The 21,414-nt window shown below is 46.8% G+C and overlaps 1 protein-coding gene across 1 annotated transcript in view; it reads left to right on the forward strand.

The window, feature by feature from the left end:
* Window positions 1-406: 406 nt before the first annotated feature.
* LOC144097310 (uncharacterized) overlaps window positions 407-21,414 on the forward strand; it is a 29,158-nt gene continuing 8,150 nt past the window's right edge. Inside the window, exons 1-8 of the mRNA XM_077630052.1 lie at window positions 407-492; window positions 1,668-1,799; window positions 5,033-5,185; window positions 8,605-8,846; window positions 11,626-11,741; window positions 14,868-14,997; window positions 18,349-18,522; window positions 20,229-20,354. Of these exons, the coding sequence (XP_077486178.1) occupies window positions 1,682-1,799; window positions 5,033-5,185; window positions 8,605-8,846; window positions 11,626-11,741; window positions 14,868-14,997; window positions 18,349-18,522; window positions 20,229-20,354 (1,059 nt within the window). The 5' untranslated portion in view covers window positions 407-492; window positions 1,668-1,681. The remainder of the gene's footprint in view (window positions 493-1,667; window positions 1,800-5,032; window positions 5,186-8,604; window positions 8,847-11,625; window positions 11,742-14,867; window positions 14,998-18,348; window positions 18,523-20,228; window positions 20,355-21,414) is intronic.

The raw sequence follows: 21,414 nt of genomic DNA on the forward strand, positions 1-21,414 counted from the left end.
AAGTAAAAAAGAAAAGTGTCCAGAACTTACATTCTCAGGACAGGACATACTCTCCCCATGTCGCGTTGCAGGGTTGTAGGCCAATGGACCCACGCGTTTTGCATTCGTCGTTCCGCAGCGAAGCTGCCTAAAGCGGTAACTCACAGATGAAGGTGTACTACCATTGCATTTTTTTAGTTGCTTGCATCATGCAGCAGCTGGTAGGAAAATAAGTGAAACAATCCTCTTAAAAAGTGATATTAACATGCTTTCGCGGCACCACTTCGAGAACCTCGGCTTCTTACGCTGAGTAAGACCAACAAGTGCTAGCTCAAGCACAGCAGAATCTGGATTTGGTAGTTTGAAGAAGCGTGCATTACAAAGCACGGGGCAGAGAGCGATGCGTCAAAACGTGGCGCAGGTCAAACGTCAAGCACTACGCGTTTTGCGCGGTCTTCCTGCTGGCGGTGCTGACCTGCGTGATCCTCTTCCTGGCCGTTGGCTCCAATAAAGGTGAGATGACAGGTGAACCGCGTGCTCGAGTGTTAGCCCGTCCTGCAACCTGTCGTGGTGCATGCGCTCTATGCGACGAGCCTGGCATTGCATTTTATTAGGTCCCCGAACGGCCCGTGCATGGTTGCGCTTTCAGTGTTATAGTTTTATTTATTCAGAAATTTCTATAGCTTCCATGACATTGCATTTATGGTTAATTGATTGCGTTCAATTTCTGCGATGTCTTCTTGGTTCATGGAGTTTTTTTCTGTATATTTCAGCGCTGTTTTCAAATGTACTTTGTTTGCTGTGTAAGCACTGTTCCTGAACCTCATCTTCATTTCTCTCTATTCATCAGCATCTCCCATCTTCGTGTTCGACGCGAACGTCATTCCTGCTGATAGCAATTAATCCTGCTCTGCGCGTTCTCAATCACGAAGTCTTAATTTTTTCATAGTCTTTGTGATCTGTTATTTTCTCGTTTCGTTGAAATTTGTTGTTGATATACATTATGATGTAAACTTGCAGTCTTTCTTTTCCTTCCTACTATTTCTTTGTTAGCATATTTCTGAACCCTGCTATCACAATGCTTCACACAGGGCACCATGAATAAATAAGCTAACCTGGCGTTTTCATTAGGGGGGGGGGGGGGCACCAGTAAAAGTAAAACTCTCCCAGTGGCCAGCTGCCTAGTAATCGAGGGCTTAAGAACGCGCTTATGAGTGCGTCGCCTAAAGAGAAAAGATGGCGAAAAAGGAACAACGATTCTGCAGTTGCATCCTACGTTGGTGCCTTTCCGTTTTCACGCAAGTATGAAAGCAATCTGTAGCCTTAAGATATAATGACTATGAGTAACCCGAAGATATAAGCAATAGAATTTCGAAATTAAATTAATTCTCTGTGGAAATATGACACCCACAGTTCGTAACACTCTTTGCATAGTAAGCGATATGTTGGAAACAGCACGGCTTCTTGGACTATGATACAGGTCAGCCCGAGTTAAATTTTCGTGGACGTTAAAAGAAACTTCTTATGACTTATTGTGAGCAGTTTCATAACAAAGAGGCAATGACCACAAAGTAACAAAAGAAAAATTCCGTCTCCAGTCGGTCGATGAAAGCACTGCCTGGACGGCGTACTGCTGGTGATGCCCGAGTGCTTCTGAAAGCGCACTCAGTCCATTGTCTTGAACGCAGCTTGGCTGAGCAACATGGTGTTTGACGAAAAACACGAGGGGCCCAAGCCGCAGGCCGGGGTGGCTCAGGAGCCTGAGCCGAAGCCGGGACCGGCCGCTGAGACCACCCCTGCAAAGGCGAATCGCAAGCAAGGTAAGCGGTAGCCTTGTTTAGAGCGCACCAGAAGTGATAAAAGCCGTGATTTAAGTAGTAACAGCAACAAGTAGTAGGGCTAATCGACATATGAAATGTTGTAGACTCTGATGCAACATTTTGGTTTCTCGTAACCAATTATGACCATTTGCCCTTCTCTTGAACGCAATAAGTAACGTGAAAAGTGAAACGGAAATTTGCAACTCGCCCACGCTCCAAATGGCCCGTAGTAAGACAACAATCACCTGGTTGAACCATGTTACCTGATCATAAGTGTAATTCTCATACGGTTAGATTTGTAGATTTGGCCGTAGGAAATGATGGAGATGGCGTTTTTAGCCTTTAATCGTGAATAAATAGAGGAAAACGCAGATGGTGCACCATGAAGTGCACTCCAGTGTGTGGGCCTTTTCACGTGGTCACTTGAAGGCTTGAGAATTAAGTGAGCCCAGCAACCTCAGTCAATCCTCAAGCAAGACACGAGCTCGGAAACACTTGCTCAGGTAGTTTTTTCCAGTAAAACAAAAAAAATTGCGAACTTGTGGTTTCAGAGGTTCGAAATAGTACATCCTTTTAGCGTAGCGCTACCAATAACGCTGTTACCGTTGTCAGGTATACGGTAACTGTGTACGCGACACCAGGAATGCTAAGACGCTTTAATTTTGTCCGCAAACAGAACGCACCTTTTGTGGTCTACTTAAATGAGTGCAGCCTCGGTCCCGCAAATGTTTTAGTGCGAAAACATTATTCCGATGGGTAAACCGCGAGCAAGACCTTGCGATGTCTGTGGGCTTGTGCCAAAGCATAGCATAAATAAAAAATATTTCCAGACGACGTTGTGGCAGAAATGGAGCTATAGGCCACAGGCGTTCATTGGATTCAGTGGCGTTGACAACGTCTTAGGCTCCGTTGATTTTAAGGAAATAGAAGGCGCATAACTGGCTCTCTGGGTCAGTGGACACCTCTAGCGTTCCTTAAAAGGGAACTGCGAAAACACAGGACGAAGAGAAAAACGTACAACACAGGCGCTGATGTGCACCTGCAAGAAATCGTGCTTCACCACAATATTTCGCGCTTAGCAGAGCTAAACCGCCAGCCATTTTTCTGTTTCGCTATTTGAAGCGGTGCCTATGGTGTCGAGGCTTTCACAAGAAGAGCTGTTGTTTAGAAACCTTTTTCTTGTAACTCATCCTTCTCTCTCTCCCTCTCTCTCTCTCTCTCTCTCTCTCTCACACACACACACACACACACACACACACACACACACACACACACACACACACACACACACACACACACACACACACACACACACACACACACACACACACACACACACACACACACACACACACACACACACACACACACACACACACACACACACACACACACACACACACACACACACACACACACACACACACACACACACACACACACACACACACGCACGCACGCACGCACGCACGCACGCACGCACGCACGCACGCACACACACACACACACACACACACACACACACACACACACACACACACACACACACACACACACACACACACACACACACACACACACACACACACACACACACACACACACACACACACACACACACACACACACACACACACACACACACACACAACTTGCTTCTTTATTTCCACATAGCACGCTCATAAGAACAGAAAGAAAAACGGCTTGGCGGGGAAATAACTCGACATCTCATGGGACTCCTGGCATCCCGGATATGGTTTCTTCTGACTTGATCGTACGAATGTTCAATTCGTGTACATGGGATCTTCGTCTCGAACTTTGGTTCGGTGTAGCAATGTAAAAGGCTTCTCACAGGTGCCATGGAGCTCTTTGCGGAATCAGCTAGTTCTTCCGGATTTTTTCTTCCTATAATAAGCTCACGCTCACTTTGCGTCAAGCAAGGTTTGATAGTTTTGTTTTAGAGGGTGAATGCTTCTCGCTCTTAGTGGTATTACATGCAAAAAAATGTAAAATAGTCAAGGCGACTGAAATCATGCGTTTCCACTATATTCGTCACGTGATAATACTGTTTATATCAGACAGTGAACAATTTAACATCTCTGGACTCGTGAGTATTATCATGCATTGTTAACCGTTTGCTGCAAACATCCCTTTCAAGCTTTAATTATTATTCAGTGGTATAAAATTTCAGATGTGTCATATTTTTATAACCAGCGCGCGAATATTTTTTAGAGGAAATATTCATCCTTCCCAATGATGAATTATGTAATCTCTGCCGGGAGCTTACGTGTACACATGATGGCTCAATAGTGCTTTCAGGGGCTCAATTATACTTCCTTTGACCCACTCCCCTCTTCAGCAAGCGTTACGGAAGCAAATAAGCACGCATTTTAGCAATTTTAATGCTCATGCTTGCAAAAGAAGCAAGTAAAAAGAGTGACCTGGGCCATGCCATAGCTGCCGAAAAGCGCCCAAATATCCGTTTTAAAACAATTTTTCGGGGTTGTTAATCACGCCTGGCTCCAGATGGTTCTACACAATATTTTTCTGATTCTGTTTCATGTTAGTAGCGTTCACATTATTGGACATTGTTTTGACTCTTGTGTACGCGAGGTTTAAAGGAGTACAGAGGCCAAATTTTGGTCGCTTGTTCACTTTTTGTAATAAAGGGCAAGACATTGGCAGTCATAAATAGTTGAATACGGCTGCACGGAGTAAAAAAAAAAAATGCAGTCGAGCTTTTGTTGTCGTGTTCATGTTGTTTAGATTTGGAGTGCTATGCTAAACGGTGGCTTTGAGGTCAGAGTGTAGTTCAGCTGATGCGACACACAAAAAGCAATTTTATACCTGCTTTTACTCTCCTTGTGTCATCCTTATGCTTGAGACAAGTTAACATAAGATTTGTAGCGAATTAAAGAGACAAGGGAGGATTGTATCCTAGAGCTTCGTTTGCTCTTCCGACCTGAACTTAAGCTTGGCGTCATAGACACGTTCGGCGGTTGAAAGCGAAACCGAAGCATGGGAAAGATAAATTCATGCAGGCAACTTTGTTTGACACTGTGTCACCCATGGCATCATTTCAAACGAAAGAGTGCCGTACAAAATAAGAATGATGTCAGTAATACTGAATAGACTTCAGGTAATGAAAGCCGTGCCTGTATGGAACATTGCTATTGGGTGGCGGATTAAAGGTACCATATGCGAGAAGTACGTGTGAATTGAATTTCTCGCAGCCGGCAGCGTCGACTTGATGCCTGTGGTGTGCGTGACTGGTGAGAACACCAATGACGTCGCGGTGCCTCCGGATGGCGTGTGCGATTTCTTGATCTTCGCACACGTGACCTTGGACGAGTCCAACAACCACTTCGTGTCCGCAGGCTCCAACGGTACGCGCGGCGCGAATTAGCAGAAAACGTTTGATCGTAATTCGCTGATCAGACGTAAGCTAGGACAGGGTTGCGTTGACTTGCATCTGTTGTTAAACAAAGAGAAAATATTTTATGAACCAAAATAAATGCAGTCCGTTTTTTTTTCTTCTATCATATCGGCTGCTATCAACATTTTAACCCTCAAAAGGACGAACACCTGCCAGACTACGGTTAGTTTTCCTGTTTTGAGGCCCGCTCGTACCACTCCAGAGCGAAGCGGATTCGGCTGGTTTTGACGCCGGCTTGAGTTGAAAGCGAGGTTTGCCAGGTGATCGGCACAGGACCCATATTTGCAACTTTTGAACGGCGGGAAATTGCATTTTTGATGTTGCGTACTGTCCGATATGAATTTGGCTGCCAACATCACAATCGGGTTGCACCACTTCATTTTAGTACCAGCTCAACGTATGCGCACGGGGTATGTCAAACCACAGCTTGATCAGACCGCGCTTGCCCCGCCGCGGTGGCTCAGTGGTTAGGGCGCTCGACTACTGATCCGGAGTTCCCGGGTTCGAACCCGACCGCGGCGGCTGCGTTTTTATGGAGGAAAAACGCTAAGGAGCCCGTGTGCTGTGCGATGTCAGTGCACGTTAAAGAACCCCAGGTGGTCGAAATTATTCCGGAGCCGTCCACCACGGCACCTCTATCTTCCTTTCTTCTTTCACTCCATCCTTTATCCCTTCCCTTACGGCGCGGTTCAGGTGTCCAACGATATATGAGACAGATACTGCGCCATTTCCTTTCCCCCCAAAACCAATTATTATTATTAGACCGCGCTTAGCGCCACACCAACTTCCTCTCTCGACACCTAATCCCCGTCGCGAAACGAGGGCAGGTATTGATTACAGGAGGACGTGTCAAGGTGCGACCGGCATAGCAAGTGATCGTCCAGATAACCGTTCTGTAGCCTGATTTATGAGGTGCAGTGTTTCCCTGGAAACTATGATAACCTACGCACAACGGCAGGCGTGACGACTATTGGCGGGTCCCGTCGTTAAAAAAACACGCCGCATAGTTTCGGTTTCGACTCTTTAGCAGTCGAGACCGGTCAGTGAACAAGAGACGTTTATTGCAGAGAGCATGCGCTTTTATAGCTGAAGGGGGGCGTGGCAAACAAGGCGCATTTCTTAACCTAGGCAAGCATGACGAACGGTCGCGCCATGCATGGCACATGCGTCACTCACGATAAGGATTCCCTGAGCTTCGCGCATGCCCGCGGCATGGCGGCTATCGGTCGCGCATCGGTGATTGAGCCGAACCAGGCGCTATAGAGTATTGTAAGGAAAATTCTTGGGTACATAATAAAGCTGGCTAGGGCGTTGGGGCGCTACTGGCCTTCCATATATTTTTCTTAAAGGCTTGCGTTCGCCTGGTTACTCCCGTGTTTCAGTGCGCTGATATTGCGCGCTCGTATCGTGCTGTTCGCGGTTAGCGCTGCTTGCGACGACGTAACTTGTGAAGAGGCTCCACTTTGAGGAGGCTTCCCCTTTGCTGCAAACTGCGCGCAATGATGATTTTTCGCTGTTCTGTTAAATTCTCTACTGAGCGCACACAGCCGGGACTGTCGAAACAGAACTGCTCCAAAATGGTAAAGGCCTTCGCAACCTCCTCCACAGTGCGCCTTGATAGCAATGGAGAACGCTTATAGCCTACAACAAAGATTACGCTTCAAAAGACACGGAGATAAAAAAGATGGGGATAAAAGATGTAATGTACAAACATGGAGTAACAAGAAATATTCTCTGGTATCCAATTTTTAATTTCATGGCCTTCTGAGCAGTACCTTTGCAAACATGCGTAAAAAAAAAACTGGCAGAGTAAATGCCTTCTACACTTTCTTTTCGCTTTTGCGTAAACTGACGACCGCTAAGTGCACAATCTACAATAGGAACGAGATATCTGACCTCACGTGGCTAACCTTACCACAGCTAGTCCATTTATCGGACCTTCTGCGTCAAGCCCGCAACTATTAAAGTTTAGATGAAATCAGACGCTGCGAACATGACAGTGTGGAACTGGAAGCTGTCATCTCATTCCGAAATGCAATCAACAGTTCTTTTAACTTCAGCTATTATAAGCTCTCATCCCTGCTTTACGGTGTAGGTCGTCCGCAGATAAACATACCGCTCCATTCTTGCTACAAAACCGCCGTGGGGGCTCAGTGGTTAAACCGCTCGGCTGCTGACCCAAAATACGCGGGTTCGGTCCCGGCTGCGGCAGCCTAATTTCGATGGAGGCAAAATTCCAGAGGCCCGTCTACTGTGCGATGTCTGTAGACGATTGTCAAAGAACACCAAGTGGCCGAAATTTCTGGAGACCTTCTGTACGGCGTGCCTCATAGCCTGAGTCACTTTGTGACGTTAAACCCCCGTAAACGAAACCAAGCCATCCTAGCAAGAATGGCCCCACCCCGTGCCGTACCCTTGCAGTACATCGCCTTGAAGATAAGCCTCCCAAAACTGTACCTCGTTGTTTATTTTCTCTCTGGAATTCTTTCCTTCCCTTGCGTCAGCTAACGCTGAAGATTCGCGTTCGTGACTAGCAACTGTCCTTCTCGGCTGTTTCCTGTCTGCTTCCTAACTGGGTATTACTGTTATTATTGCTACTTGTAGATCCTCCTCACGCTGTGCCTCACTTTCCTGTGTAAACGCGTATGGTTTTGAGGATGAAAAAGAAATATAAATGCACAGATGAATCTTAGTAGGATGCAGTATGCCCACGGATTTCTACAGTCTTTGCCAAATGTGACGAAAAAGTGGAATTTGGTTGTCAGGCGTATAGCATGCCTGAAGAACAAAACGTCTCTAAACGGGAGGACAACAGCTCTCCTCAACCTACACATATTTAGAGCTTAAGGAGTGCATGAAGTGCTCCGCTATGCCGCAAAGAAACAAACCGCTTTGTTTGATTACGTTTAGAAAAAGACGTATTCGATAACCGGGTTACCTGAATGAAAGGTTGCAGGGCAAGAATCAAATGCTGCCAAGCGAATTAACGGCTTTCGCCCACCATTATGTGGGTAAGAGAGACAGAAAACTTCACAGGGAGTTCGATGACAAGTCCATGCATTTTTCGATTGAGTAAAAATCGATTCTACGACTCTTTCTGGCTTTACTGATGTTTCTTCGGCAGGCTTTTTAATCATTTTTCATTTTATGAATAAAATTTTAAGGTCATAAAAGTTCCTTTCTTAGAGAAAATAGGATCGTTACAATTTGAACCCGCTAATTAATCTACGAAGCATAACTTCTATCATTAACACTTTACAGGAGGAGTGAGGGAAGTGAGCACAGCTTGACAGCTCAACCGTCAGCCATAAGTACTTTTTAGGGAGTTATCCGAGTGCTTATTGGCTTGTTCGATCGTGGCGCACGCAGAAGGTGCGTTCCAGCACTTCCTGAAGGCTGCCTCGAAGAGCTCGGCCACCCACTTCCTGCTGTCGGTTCTCGAGCGGGACAGCGAATACTTCGCAGATCAGATGGAGAACGAGGGCCATGCCGCAAGGCTCCTGGAACGCTACCGCTCGGGGCACATTCGAGGCTACGGCTTCGCGCGCTACGTCGTCCGGGACGCGGACGCCGACCGGAAGCAGCTGAAGAAACTCCACGCGCTGCTCGCGGTGCGTCACAAAAACGGAGTGCATCCGAAGCTGAAACAATGCGAGTCGTTAAGGCCGTACTGTCGCTGTCCTAGCGACATGCGAGCTCGGTTACTTCGATGAACACGTTTAGGGTTACGGTTGCGCCGTTTGGCTCCCGTATAACCATCACCGAGAGCGCCGCACGGGCTGCGCTATCCGCGCACCCGTGGTATATTGCCTAGAATAAACTGGGCACTATACGCGTGGTCTCGTGCCGAGCAATAGTGCCATCGTTGGGCGCGGCGCAGAACCTGTTTTAAACAGTGAGAGCACTGCACTTTTCCGCCTTAGCGACGCTGCCTACGGATGACCGTTTTTAGCCGAGATGACACCTTGCCTTGTAACAAGGCTCAGCCTGTGGAATGTGCTACGCCGGTACTGAAAACCATTTTATACTCCACACCACCAGAGCCATTGTTTTTTTCCGAGGCGACAGTGTTCTCTAGTGACAGTTGAGACTAACCTATACAAGAATGAACTGACGGGACACTCACGGCTGGGTTAACACACGGCTGAAATAGAAGATCGTGCAAGTTGCACCGCTTTCGAAAGAGAATGTGGAGTTGTGAAATATGCGTCGGATAAAGAAAAGTAAAAACAGCAGATGGCTAGTGTGGCGCTATATATAGATTACTCTCCAAACATGTATACACCTATATGGGAGTAAAAAGGGAGTAAGCTGTCCTATGGCGCACTCCTTTCTAAGGGTATGGTATTCTGTGCAAGTTCCTGAGTAGATTTCGATCATTAACTTTACGGAACGCTTACTCCTGGTGACGGCGGTATATTACCACTGAAAAGCATAGAAACTTGATTCAATTAGCGATGGGAGGAGGCTTTTAAAGGCGGTACAGGAGGTCTTGTTGTTAGAAAACAGAGGAGACTGAAGTCTCGCTTAAAATCTTCGAAAATGTTCGAACTTCACACGTTTTAAACAGAGAATTTGTTTCCTTTGACAACCGTATGGATTCCATATTTATAGTGATAGAAATGTAACCTAGGGCTAAGGCAGCATACCCCGCCCCTTAAATGGAGTGCACTAGAGAACAGCTTGCTTCCTTTTCATTCATTTTCATTGCTTCCTTTTCAAAGGACGCCACCTTCTTTCTATCTCTTTTCTTATTGGAGCACATTCCCTCTCGTGTTTGTACGATGGGCTTCCTGTACAGCTTATTTTATTTTCTTTGAGTCCAAACATCTCGCACACTGACTGTGTCCAAAGGACAGCATTTTCCACAGTCTGCTTGATGAAGACACAGCTAAAAATCTTCCGGCTCTTGAGTGGACAGGTACTTCATTTCCAGTAGCCCCGACGTCACTATTCATTTCGGGCTACCCGAGAGCATTGCGAAAACTTAACTTGGTTTAGGCGGCTCCTGTTTCTGCATTCTCGTCTTATTCGTTAATCGCGGCCTGCTCCACTGTGCACTGTGGAAGCTGTGTATAGCCCATGATTATGGCGCCGGTGACGTCACGTTAAAGCCACATATACGCATGTCTTGATTCTAGAACACACAGTGCCTTTCGTTAGTGTTTAGCTCGAACAGCTGAAAGCAATCATGCACACATGGTTAGGAACAGCAAGCATCAGTGGTTACACGTGATTGAAAGAGTTTTGCTGCAACTGTAGAGGGCTTAGTAGCGAACTGGCTGACCACGGTTGGAAAATGAGTTGATAATGGTGAAGTGGTGATAATGGTGAGTTGATACGCTGTGAAGCGTGTAAAAGCGGAGGAGATGGCTTGTAGCACGCGACTCTGGGCACGTGTTCTTACTTCTACGAGCGGAAACTGCATCTGCTTAGTATGGTACTTTTCACGCTATCACGCAACGCAGTGGATGCCGAAGGCTGCCGTATTGCACAATCGCTTCACAAGAGTGCTTATAGCTAGGAGTATTTTCGTCTCTTAGACCAATTTAATCTTTTCCAAACATAACAACATGCTGATACTTCCTGCAATGAACGTAGAGATGTTTGCTGCAAGAAAACAATAGTACCGGGAGGCACATGTTGTGACGTTTCCCTTTCAGGGGAATTAGTCCCCTGCTTCATGATTGGTCGCTTTCGCCAATGACTTAACGGCTTTACTCAGAGATGTTCAGGTTCGGTCAAAAGTGCAACGTTGTTGCCTTTGAGCATTTTTCATGCTTTACTTAATTATTTTGCCAGCTGTGGTATGCGCATGCTGGTAGTGGATGCTGCTGCGCTTTCTCATGGACGAACAACGTTTCTTTATTTCAGATAGGGAAGGCGGGATTGCACTTCGACAGAAATAGCGTGACCCGTTAACTTATGTCCGCTCCTGTAAGACTCAGGCTCTAGCGGTGGGGCTCACTGAAAACAAAGAGGCGGAAAAATTAGACAGGAAAGTAATGATAAGAGAATGTGTCTTCAGGTCACGCCATTTCAATTCGGTAGTTTTACTTGTTTTGCTAAGAGAGGAACAATGCCTGCGAAGTTGAACAGTTCTGCTGCCAGGTGACCGGCGCTATTCTCACGTTTTCATACGTTTACTCTCAGGTCAGTCAGAGTGGCCAGGCGCCTCGCTTATCGTCTTTGAGGCTCTCTGAAGCGTCGAGCTCACGTCACAGCCGACCTCATCTTACGTGCATGAAAGCGCAATAACTGCTGGATGAATCATGTATCAGGTTTTAAAAGTGCAAAGAAATGCAAATTTTAAATCATGCCCTAAAAGAATCTCTGACATGCGTACTGAACATAACTCTGAGCACGAATACCTGTGGCTCTGGTTTTCAGAAGCTGCGGCACATCCAGGAAAACGAAGAGCTGGTCGTCTTCATGGGCATCCGCTTCGTCATCGACCCGGAGAAGCGCCAGGACCGCCTCAACGAGCTGGTCCAGGCCGTGTCCAGGCAAGCGCCGCATTTATTTATGATGGGCTGCCTGTTGTCGCCATTCGTGGACTGATGACCTCTTGTCGCAGCGCCTGCTGGCACACGACATAGCAGATTGAATGCAGGACAGGAAGGCGCCCCGCTATCATCGGCTACGGAAGTACGTAGTCTAAACACGGATAGGAGCCCAAATAGGAGCAAAGAGGGCGCAAGCGGTCCTCTAGCGCATTCTCTTTCAGGGGCAGAATATGCAGCCCAAGCCCTGGTGTAGATTTCCATCACTTAAATTACTGAAAACCTCGATAGGAAACAAAAAAAACTCCCTCTTCAAGTCATGAGAAGTTGCAGAAGTTACGAAGATTTTAACCGACGTTTCAATTTCATCTATTTGCTACCTCAGGACCTCCGGTGACGCGTTTCAAAGCCTCCTTCCATTGTCAAATGCATCAAGTAACTACGATTTCTCAAGAGTAATCATTCCGCAAATACAGTGATGGAATTCTAATCCGGGACTTGGACAGCACACCCTGCCCCTAGAAGAGAGTGATCTAGAGGACATCTTACTCCTTTTTTACTCTTTTAGAGGCTTATTCGTGTTTAGAGTGTAGACTACACTAAACTATACTAGGACAGACTAGACAGGACAAGACAGGACAAGGTAGGACAAGACAAGAGCAGATATACAGTCGTACAGACAGACACGCAGGCACCCACTATGGCCCTATTGTGCACTCAAGTCTAAATATTTATTAAAAATTCCTGAAAAACTTCCACTAAATGTACGTCCGACAATACAGAGGTATAGGCCGGCCACCAAGGACTACTGAAAATTACACACAGCCGTTGTAGATTCATCAAGTCGAATACATGCCGGGCCTGGCACACGCGTCAGTCCCACCTCGAAAAGCGGCAGACAAGTTTGATGAGGACACACTTGCCTGGCATCATTCCTAAGCGCATGTCTCGTAAGCTTCTTCCTGTCACTACCTCATGCAGGTGCCACTTTAGCGGGCATTTCATGAATGAGCATGTTAACGTATGGGGCTCCGAACGCTAGGGATTTGCATGTGGCCTACGCAGCGATGTCTGTAGTACTTTCTTCGCGTTAGTACGCGTTAGTACGCGGCCCATGCCCCCAGTGCTGTCTACAAGAGCAGCTTACTGAACAGGACACTCCGGAGGCTAGCAGCCATTTTGAGGGAACTGTGCAAAGTATAGGCACGATATCCCAGGAAAGTTAGCCTACGTTGCTGCACTAGCTTACCTTTGGGGCCCCCTTTGAGCCTCAAAAAGAAACGAATACACCTCTCGACAAGAGGCGCACGAATCGTAGTGGAATTGTGATGGAGATCTTGTGGCCGAAAAGCGACAAGAATCGCGGGGGATGGGCCCAGCCAACTCAACTGGACAAGCAAATGTGATTTTAGTAATATGATATCCGTACGCAATCAATGAGCACCTTGCCACCTGGGGAGCCCATCCTAATTGGGCGTTGGCATATGAAGTCATGCTTACCGGTGAGGCAGATGAGCCGTATGCCATAGCGCAACAATTATTAAAAACGAATAAAGGCTGCTGTCTCTTGCTGAACGATATATATCGGCGGTAACTAATAAACGGAGAGTATTAGGAATCATAAACGGGGCAATATTTTTTCTATATATTGACATCTTTTGAGGCATTGGACATGCGTCAATGCTTCAATTTGGTACCGCACCAAAGGAAACTTGAAACGGTGCAGTTTTAGAAACCTAAGCGCTCTCGGTTTAATTAGCGGCGTGCGTAAAAAGGCTGAGACGAGAGGGTTTTAACGCGACAGTGTTAAGGAACTCGTGTCGCAGAAAAGCCGGTGTCTGCGTCGGCCGTGAGCGAAAAATCCCTCCTCCTCCTCGCAATGTACGCCACTGCCCCAACAGATATCGCGCGACGGCAGCGCAAGGAAAGGAAGGGATGCCTGTCACATATTTCGGTGAACAACTCGGACCGCGCCGCAAGGGAAGGAAATGAAATGAAAATTGGTTTTAAGGAATGGAAGTGAGGCCTGTCTCATATACCTTTGTGGACACCCGAACCGCGCCGTAAGGAACGGAAAATGAAATGAAAATTGGTTTTAAGGAAAGGAAGTGACGTGTCTGACATATCTCTCATTTGGGCATAGCCGGTTCGTGCGGGCACGCAGGAATCACGCGGTAAGCGGCGAACAACGTAGCGCACATCCAAGGCGCGTTCACCACGAAGTTTGCGGCTTGCTGCCCGTTCGTTCGGCGCGGAAGCTCTGGCGTTCGTGGCATCGGGTTTGTCGAGAACGATGTGCCGACAAACTACGACTGCAACTTAAGTCCCGCGCATTTTGGCAAGGCGCCTGGCAGCGCTTCTACGTGGTTTGCCGCTCCCGCGTCCGTTTCACCGTACGTAGCAGAGCGATTTGTCTAACAGGCAAGGCATCGCCCAGAACGGGCGATGGCGTTCCGTGGGCTCCCTGGCGGTGCTGCAACACGCTGTCGCGTTCCATTCCTAAAAGCGAACCTTAACCGTCCTCCATTTTTTTTAAAAGCGGCTCATTGCAACGAGCATCCAAGCTGGCGCCACCACAGCTGCTATAACCTTGCGCCGGCAGGTGCGACTTGGGCGCCCCTGCTTTTCCGGAATTTGAGCTATAGTGCAAAATAAATAATGTGGTAGTTAGATACCGTCCATAATGTTTTCTTTCTTTCAGGGGGCAGAGTTCGTTCCATTCTTCTCGCCAACCATTGATGTTCATGAGATTTATCAAAGATTAAAAACTGGTGCTAAACTTTTGTTTTCGTCAGGCAGTCGTGGTCTCCAGTTACTCGAGGCTACACCACAGAACTTTGTGGGATCTGGAACGACGTATGGTATTGAAGCATACTGTAATCCTTTTCGCGATTGGCTTAATCAAGCCAATGCATTTCAATTTAGAGACGATTCTCCTTGGCAGTCCACTCATTCGGCAGTACATTCTTGCTTCGATTGAATTCGGTTTGCATGAGGAGTGTATGCAATTTGGCGACTAGGTTTCTATTAAAGAGTCGCCGATGGCAACTTTCTACAGGGCAGCAAATGATACTCGTCGAACACCCTCCTCCTCACTTTCTCTTATTATCGCCCCTTCTTCACGTGCAGCTCACTCACGTTCCTGGTGCTCATCACCCACGTGACACCAGGACACGCGGAATCGACGGAGGCTTGTGTGGTGGACCCCATAGACAGCTGGACCAATTCGTCGTTCAACAACAAGAGCCACCTGTCCATGGTGAGCGCGACCGATCTTCAGCGTGGCAGAGTTCCGATATGGACTCTGAGCTAGTGGAGCCAAAGATAACGAAGTTCAGACGTCCGACTTTCAGGTCTAAGTGAGCAAGTGCTTTTAGAATCAGCGTTTAGCCGCTTTTGATAATTTAATTTTGAGGCTTAGTGACACGCTCTGATATTCGGTGTTGGCTCGAACGTTTCAACTGAAGACCTGTTTCGCACGTATGATACGAGTAACTGTGAATCTTTACGCCATTCATTTTGGGGGAGCGGACTCTTTGGTATTTCTTTTACGCGCGTTGCTCCCGCAACGCTCATGAGCCCAGCAGGCTAGTAAAGCAATTTGATACTTATCTATAGCTCGATATATTTGCCATACAAAGACACTCTTCTTTATGACAGGGAGCTATTACTGTTTCAATTGTCAAAAAGAAAGGAATCGCCGAATTCCTTCCGCTCTGTTTCTCTCCAAGCGAGTGAGGAGTGGAGTGCGGTAGCCATTCGCCCCACATCATCGATCTGTACCCATTACGAAATCACGGTTAGGGGCGGAATCTCTAAGAAACCTTTGGATGCTGTCTCAGAACAGATTATCTTATTGGAAGTAAGCTGTGCTACGAGATAAACTTTTGAACAGCATAGCAAGTCGCGATGAACTGCCTAATTAAGGATATACGGCCCTCCATATTTTTTCCTCCATTATCACAGTGGCGAGGCCTGCCAATGATTCCTTCAAGTGTTTAGGAGAATCCCTCTAGGTGGAGTAGATTTGTAATAAGTGAGTAATTACTTATTAGCACACATCCAAGCGCAGCCATACGACTATGAAGGAAAGTTACGCAGCTTTCACAGAAACTTTGCAGTTGAAGACAAACTCGTCCTGGTTCGGGACATACCCAGAAATTTGTGGACAAACACATTTTAAAGCGAAAGCTTTACTACTCCCGCCAGCGAGCCATTTCGGCTCGTCGCGCACTTCAGCCGTTTGTCATATCTTTGCTTCGCTTAATTTATTGAAAGTAAGAAATATATACGAATACAAATTATGCAGGCAGTATCGTTTAAATGTCCAACGAGAGAGTACAGTTTTTATGGAAATGGCAGAATTAAGACCCAATTATCCCACCTACAGCACCAGAACTCCAGAACGATGGAAAGTTCCAAAATGTCGCACTGCCTATGGACAACAAACACTCCGGTATAATCTTCCGCGATTATTGAATGCTGGAGAAAAAGAAGGTGCTGATCTATTCAATATGTCTCTTTCAATATGTACAAATATTTTGCTACTCATACTCTTTTTTGTGAAATAATGCAAAGGTCTATCCTTATGTTCAATTACATTACATTGTTTCATTTTCGAAAAAGAAATTTTTTTCCAGGCGTCTAAATCCAGTGCTCTATTGAAACTCTTATTTAGGCTTATTTTATTGCCTGATGCGATACAGTGCTGTTTTTCTTTTCTCTTTGCAACAAAAAATGTGACTGGCTACTGCCCCACTCTGCTGCTGTATACACTGTAAGGGGGCGGAGGATTTTACAAGCCGCAAATGTACGGCTTTTCTCTCCACCTCCTTCCACTTCTTTGTGGAGAATAAAACTTGTATGTATGTATGTATGTATGTATGTATGTATGTATGTATGTATGTATGTATGTATGTATGTATGTATGTATGTATGTATGTATGTATGTATGTATGTATGTATGGATGTATGTATGTATGTATGTATGTATGTATGTATGTATGTATGTATGTATGTATGTATGTATGTATGTATGTATGTATGTATGTATGTATGTATGTATGTATGTATGTGCGTAGGCCACGGGCGACCTTGAGCCGCCGTTGCCTAGCAACACCGCAGGCGCGCTTCAACAGATGGCGCCGCCGTCGGCGCCGCTGCCCTCGCCGCTCACTCGACCAGATGTGCTCCGCTGGGGCAGAGGGAGAGGAGGTGTCGCCTCACGGGCGGTACATATATATGCGCTTCACCTCAGTGTATTGTAGTCGCTATGGAGAGCGCCAAAGAGACGCAACAACGACAGAACGAAGCGAGCAAGAAACAACGCCCTCAAGAAACGCCAGAAGAACGCGCCGCACGACTCGAGAAGCGTCGTAACGAAGATGTGGCTAGAAGTCGTGTCACGTCCCGGAGTGACTCTTCACCTGCGGAAGAGACCGCTTTGAGTTCTCGAGAGCGTCGGAATGAGACGCTGCGTAGGCGATGTGCCGAGGAAACGAACCTTTCGCAATTCAACTAGGGTTAACCAGAGCTAAACCACAGCCATTTTTTCAATGAGAAGTTGTTTATGAACGCAAGTTAACGCATATCGTAAGACTGCACCATGGCAGTCAATATATCCACAGATCCCCCCCCCCCCTTGGTACCCTTGTAGTTTTCTGCGACTTATGGTCAAAAACGTAACCCACTGGTTTTCTCTAGCACAACCACTGGGAGCGTGCCCAGGAGAAAGTTTGAAGCAACATTCTGCTTCGCATCGGAAGGTTAGATCATAGATAAGAATATGTTCATAACGTTATCTTACAATATGCCACAGTTGCCTCAGAATAAGGTATGATGTCCAAGGAAGCTGGAGTTGATCGAACCCGGGACCCCAGGCTATCTGAGACTAGCACTGTTCCCACTTCGAGGTGCTCATCTAATCGGCCTCTCTCTACGACCTTCTAGCATATCTGGTTGGCTTAGTTGGTCGAGTGACTGTCTCATGTAGGCAGTGGTCCCGGGTTTGATCCCTGGACCGGGACGAATTTTTCGTCAACTGAAGTTTCTGTGAAAGTGCTATTGATCAGCAGCAGTATGGCTGCGCTTGGGTGGATGATAATGAGTGATTGCTCCCCTAGTGCAAATCTACTCCAACTCGGGGCAGTCCCTTAAACACTGGACTTACACCATTCGAGTTTTTCAATTCTGTCTCGCCTGCCGTCTGTTCGCCGTTCTGGTTCTTAGCAGGTAGAACGACTGCCTCAGAAAGGCGATGGTCCCCGGTTGAATCCCCGGACCAGAACGAATTTATCTTGAACAAAAACCGTATGTGAAAGAACTTTAAATTGGAGATGTATGGATGAACTTGGGAAGATGTTAACGAGTAGTTATTCCCTTATTATAAATCGAAGGCTACTTGCGACAGTTGCCTTAACCTTAGACTACCACTGTTCCCTCTTCGAGTTGATCAGTTCAGTCTCGCCAACGATCTGTTCACCGTCCTGGTTAGCTAATTAGTAGATTGACTGCCTCAGAAAGGCGATGATCCCGGGATTGATTACTAGAAGAGGACGAATATTTTTCTTCAACTCGCCAATGCGAGGTTACTGCTGTCGCCGGTGCGCAGCGCGAGGCGGCAGAGCTCGTGCGCCGACAGACGGGCGACGCGCAGCGCCAGCAGTCCTTCCTGCTGTCGTCGTCCATGGCGGTCGTCTACTACGACGTCGACGAGGACGCCGACAGGAACGCCGAGTTGAGGGACGTGCCTTGCACGGGTGCCTCCGTATCCTCCTACGCCACGGTAAGAGGAGGCGGGCACAGGGAGCGCCACCCGTCTTCAGAGGACCGGTTGTTTTGACTAGTTCAAGCGGAAAAAGCACGCATCGGGACAAGACGACAAAGGCTGGCTGTGCCCCGAGTTGTTTCGGAGATTAGTTGCTGCCTCAACCATCGTCGCGTGACGAGCCGATTACTATGTCTTCCTTAGCCACATGTTTTCTGCTTGTCCTGGTTTCCGAGCACATTAGCGCCAAGCAGTTATGTCCTAATGTTGCGTAGAAAGATTCTGAAGTGTCTTTGCAAATACGGACCCAGGGGTGACGCAAATGAAGGTTGTCCTTTGCAAGAGCGTCTAATTCCAATGCAAATGTTTCAGCTAATCATGATAGAAAGCTGCGATAACGACTCTGCTCGCAAGGCATGAAACTCGTGTCACATAATTTCTGCTACTCATGAATTGAGTACAGCGCCTTGCAAGGCTTTCTCTCTTCTGCGAAGGGTGGGGTTGAGACGTGACCGCCCTATCGGCTGCAATAGTGAACCGCGCCATGTGCGTCAGTTAACTGATGGCAGCCATTTTGTGTGTGAAAACGCCAACCGTCTTTTGTTCCTGCCGCTAGTGCCCGCGACCTGTATACAGCCAGCGCCGGTGCTGTAAGCTACCCCGCACTTTTTGTCGTGTAGGGTGTCGCACGGATGCATTTCATCTCCTATGCTGAACATGCTTCTAGACCGCTTTTCCCAATATTTTCGTGTGGTCAAGACGAGAATGAGTTGGTAGGTTTCTCCAAGTAAAAAATTTAGCATTTAATTTCTTCAAGTTTTCAGAGCATTATCAGCAATGCTCTCTGTCCTCACTCGTCTTTTTCCATTCCACGGTCAGGTGCAAAGCCAGTGCTTTGTGAAATCAACCGGTAGAGATAATAAGAGGACAGCATCTATGGCCGAATTTTCTGCTGAATTGAAACTCTGTTGTCTAAATGCTACGTGTTCATTCTATGTGCGCACAGCACATTTGGAGAAGCTTTGCGTGAGGCTGTTAGGAACCCTTTCTTTGGTATGCTGACGTTTGGTGTGCAGGCTTAGTTGGGTCGCAGTGTTGCACGCATGACGAGTCGTTCAGGAGGACTAGAACTGCGACTAGGCACTGCCGCAAAACATGATTGCGAACCGTTCCGGTGGCAATGTATTCTTTCGGAAGGAAGGAAGCATAAGAATCCTTAGAGCGGCATGCTGTCTTGCTGATTTTCAGTGATTATCTTAGTGTTGAGCAGCGATCAGCGAGCAGCTTGGGGGTGCCTGAGAGTTCAGCAAGGCTTACGGCTGGGTGAGGAATGTTGCGATCGGAATGTTGCGATTAGACAGCGCGCACTTATGAAGAAATAGCGTATTCTACATACATATCGAACTGATTAACCAGAAGGCATGTATTACAGCTGTACACAAAAAACTCTGAGCGGAATATACCGTCTGTGTGACATGGCACGGATGTTATGTCTCAGAACACGAAGAGAAAGGGCGTACATGAAGTGGATGCAGAAGCGCTAACCACTGAAGAAAAAACCAGTAAGCAACTTCACTAACTCTAAATTGCTTGCTGTCCTCAAATGTGAGCGACAGACTCCATGATGACTACACGAAATGAAAGCAAGCTGCTGCTAGCGAGTGCTGACAAAGGTGCTGGGTGGCAACACTCTAATCCTGCGCCATTGCGTGCGTCTTCGGCAGGTGTGTACCGCAGAGCTGGGCTGGAAGGTGGGCGCCGAGGGCACAGGCGACCATGTCCGCTACGAACAGTTCGCCGAGATGGGCAAGTGGCGCACCTACAAGACGCGCCCTCACCTTGCAATTGAGGTATACGGTGCCTGCACGGCCCCCATTTCGGAGCTGTAGCTCATCATCATCATTTATTATACCCTTAAAGGCCTCTGTTGAAGCATTACATAAGGGGGGGGGGACAAAAACAAATGCAACTAAGAATAATACGTTAATACAACAAAACATAATGCAATACAATAAAATGAAAAACGATACATCACAATACAACGTTGGTCAATAATGAAGGGCACAAGGCTGAATTAGGCGGTAACAACTACAACAACAACAAGAAAAATAATAAGTTAACTGGGTGAAGTTTGAGAAGTGTCTTTTATTCAGTACAGTGATTAATTAATGCCTGTCGAAATTTAGTAGCGTCGCGCTCGTTAACAATGTAGTCGGGTAGCAGGTTCCAATTTTCTATTGCAGTTGGAAGAAAAGATTTATTAAATGCCAAGGTCGATCCATGTATACGTTGAATGCTGAGGAGGTTAAATAGGCGGCGCGATGTTCTGATGGGAGCTAGTAATAATGTGTCACGAAGATCAGGAAAATTGTAATATAACTTAGAAGATATTCCCGAAGCGCATCGGGTGTTTCAAATTTAGCGCGTCCAATCACAAGCGGTTGGTCCCCGCTCACCCTAAATGTATAGTGATGCCCTTTGGATTGTGGAATTCAGTTTAAAACCGTCAAATATTGCCACAAAGAGGATGGTTTAAGTACTGCATTTTAAGGCAGACTCAGTGACCCCCTCGTTGACTACAAGGAAGCCATAGGATCAGTAGCGCTCCTTCCATGGGATATCGTTGAAGAAGTATTCTTTCTCAAGGCTTACAGAACGAGAAATTGAAGGTACCATCTAGCTGTAAGTAAACGCCAAAAGCGCCTTAAAACGGAACGTAACCGTTATTTCTTTAGCGCTCAGCGCTAGTGATCGAGTGTTGTGATCAATATTTCTGCATAAATGTTTGTGAGGCGTTTAAAAGGATACACGCTACCCGCAACAGGCTACAAAGGCTACACGCTGATATTGCACTGCACTTTAATCCTGCTAACCGTTACTAGAGGAGCACACATCGCAAAATTTGTGCAC

This window comes from Amblyomma americanum, chromosome 7 (genome assembly GCF_052857255.1).
Source record: "Amblyomma americanum isolate KBUSLIRL-KWMA chromosome 7, ASM5285725v1, whole genome shotgun sequence".
In the NCBI taxonomy this organism is placed as follows: Eukaryota; Metazoa; Arthropoda; class Arachnida; order Ixodida; family Ixodidae; genus Amblyomma; species Amblyomma americanum.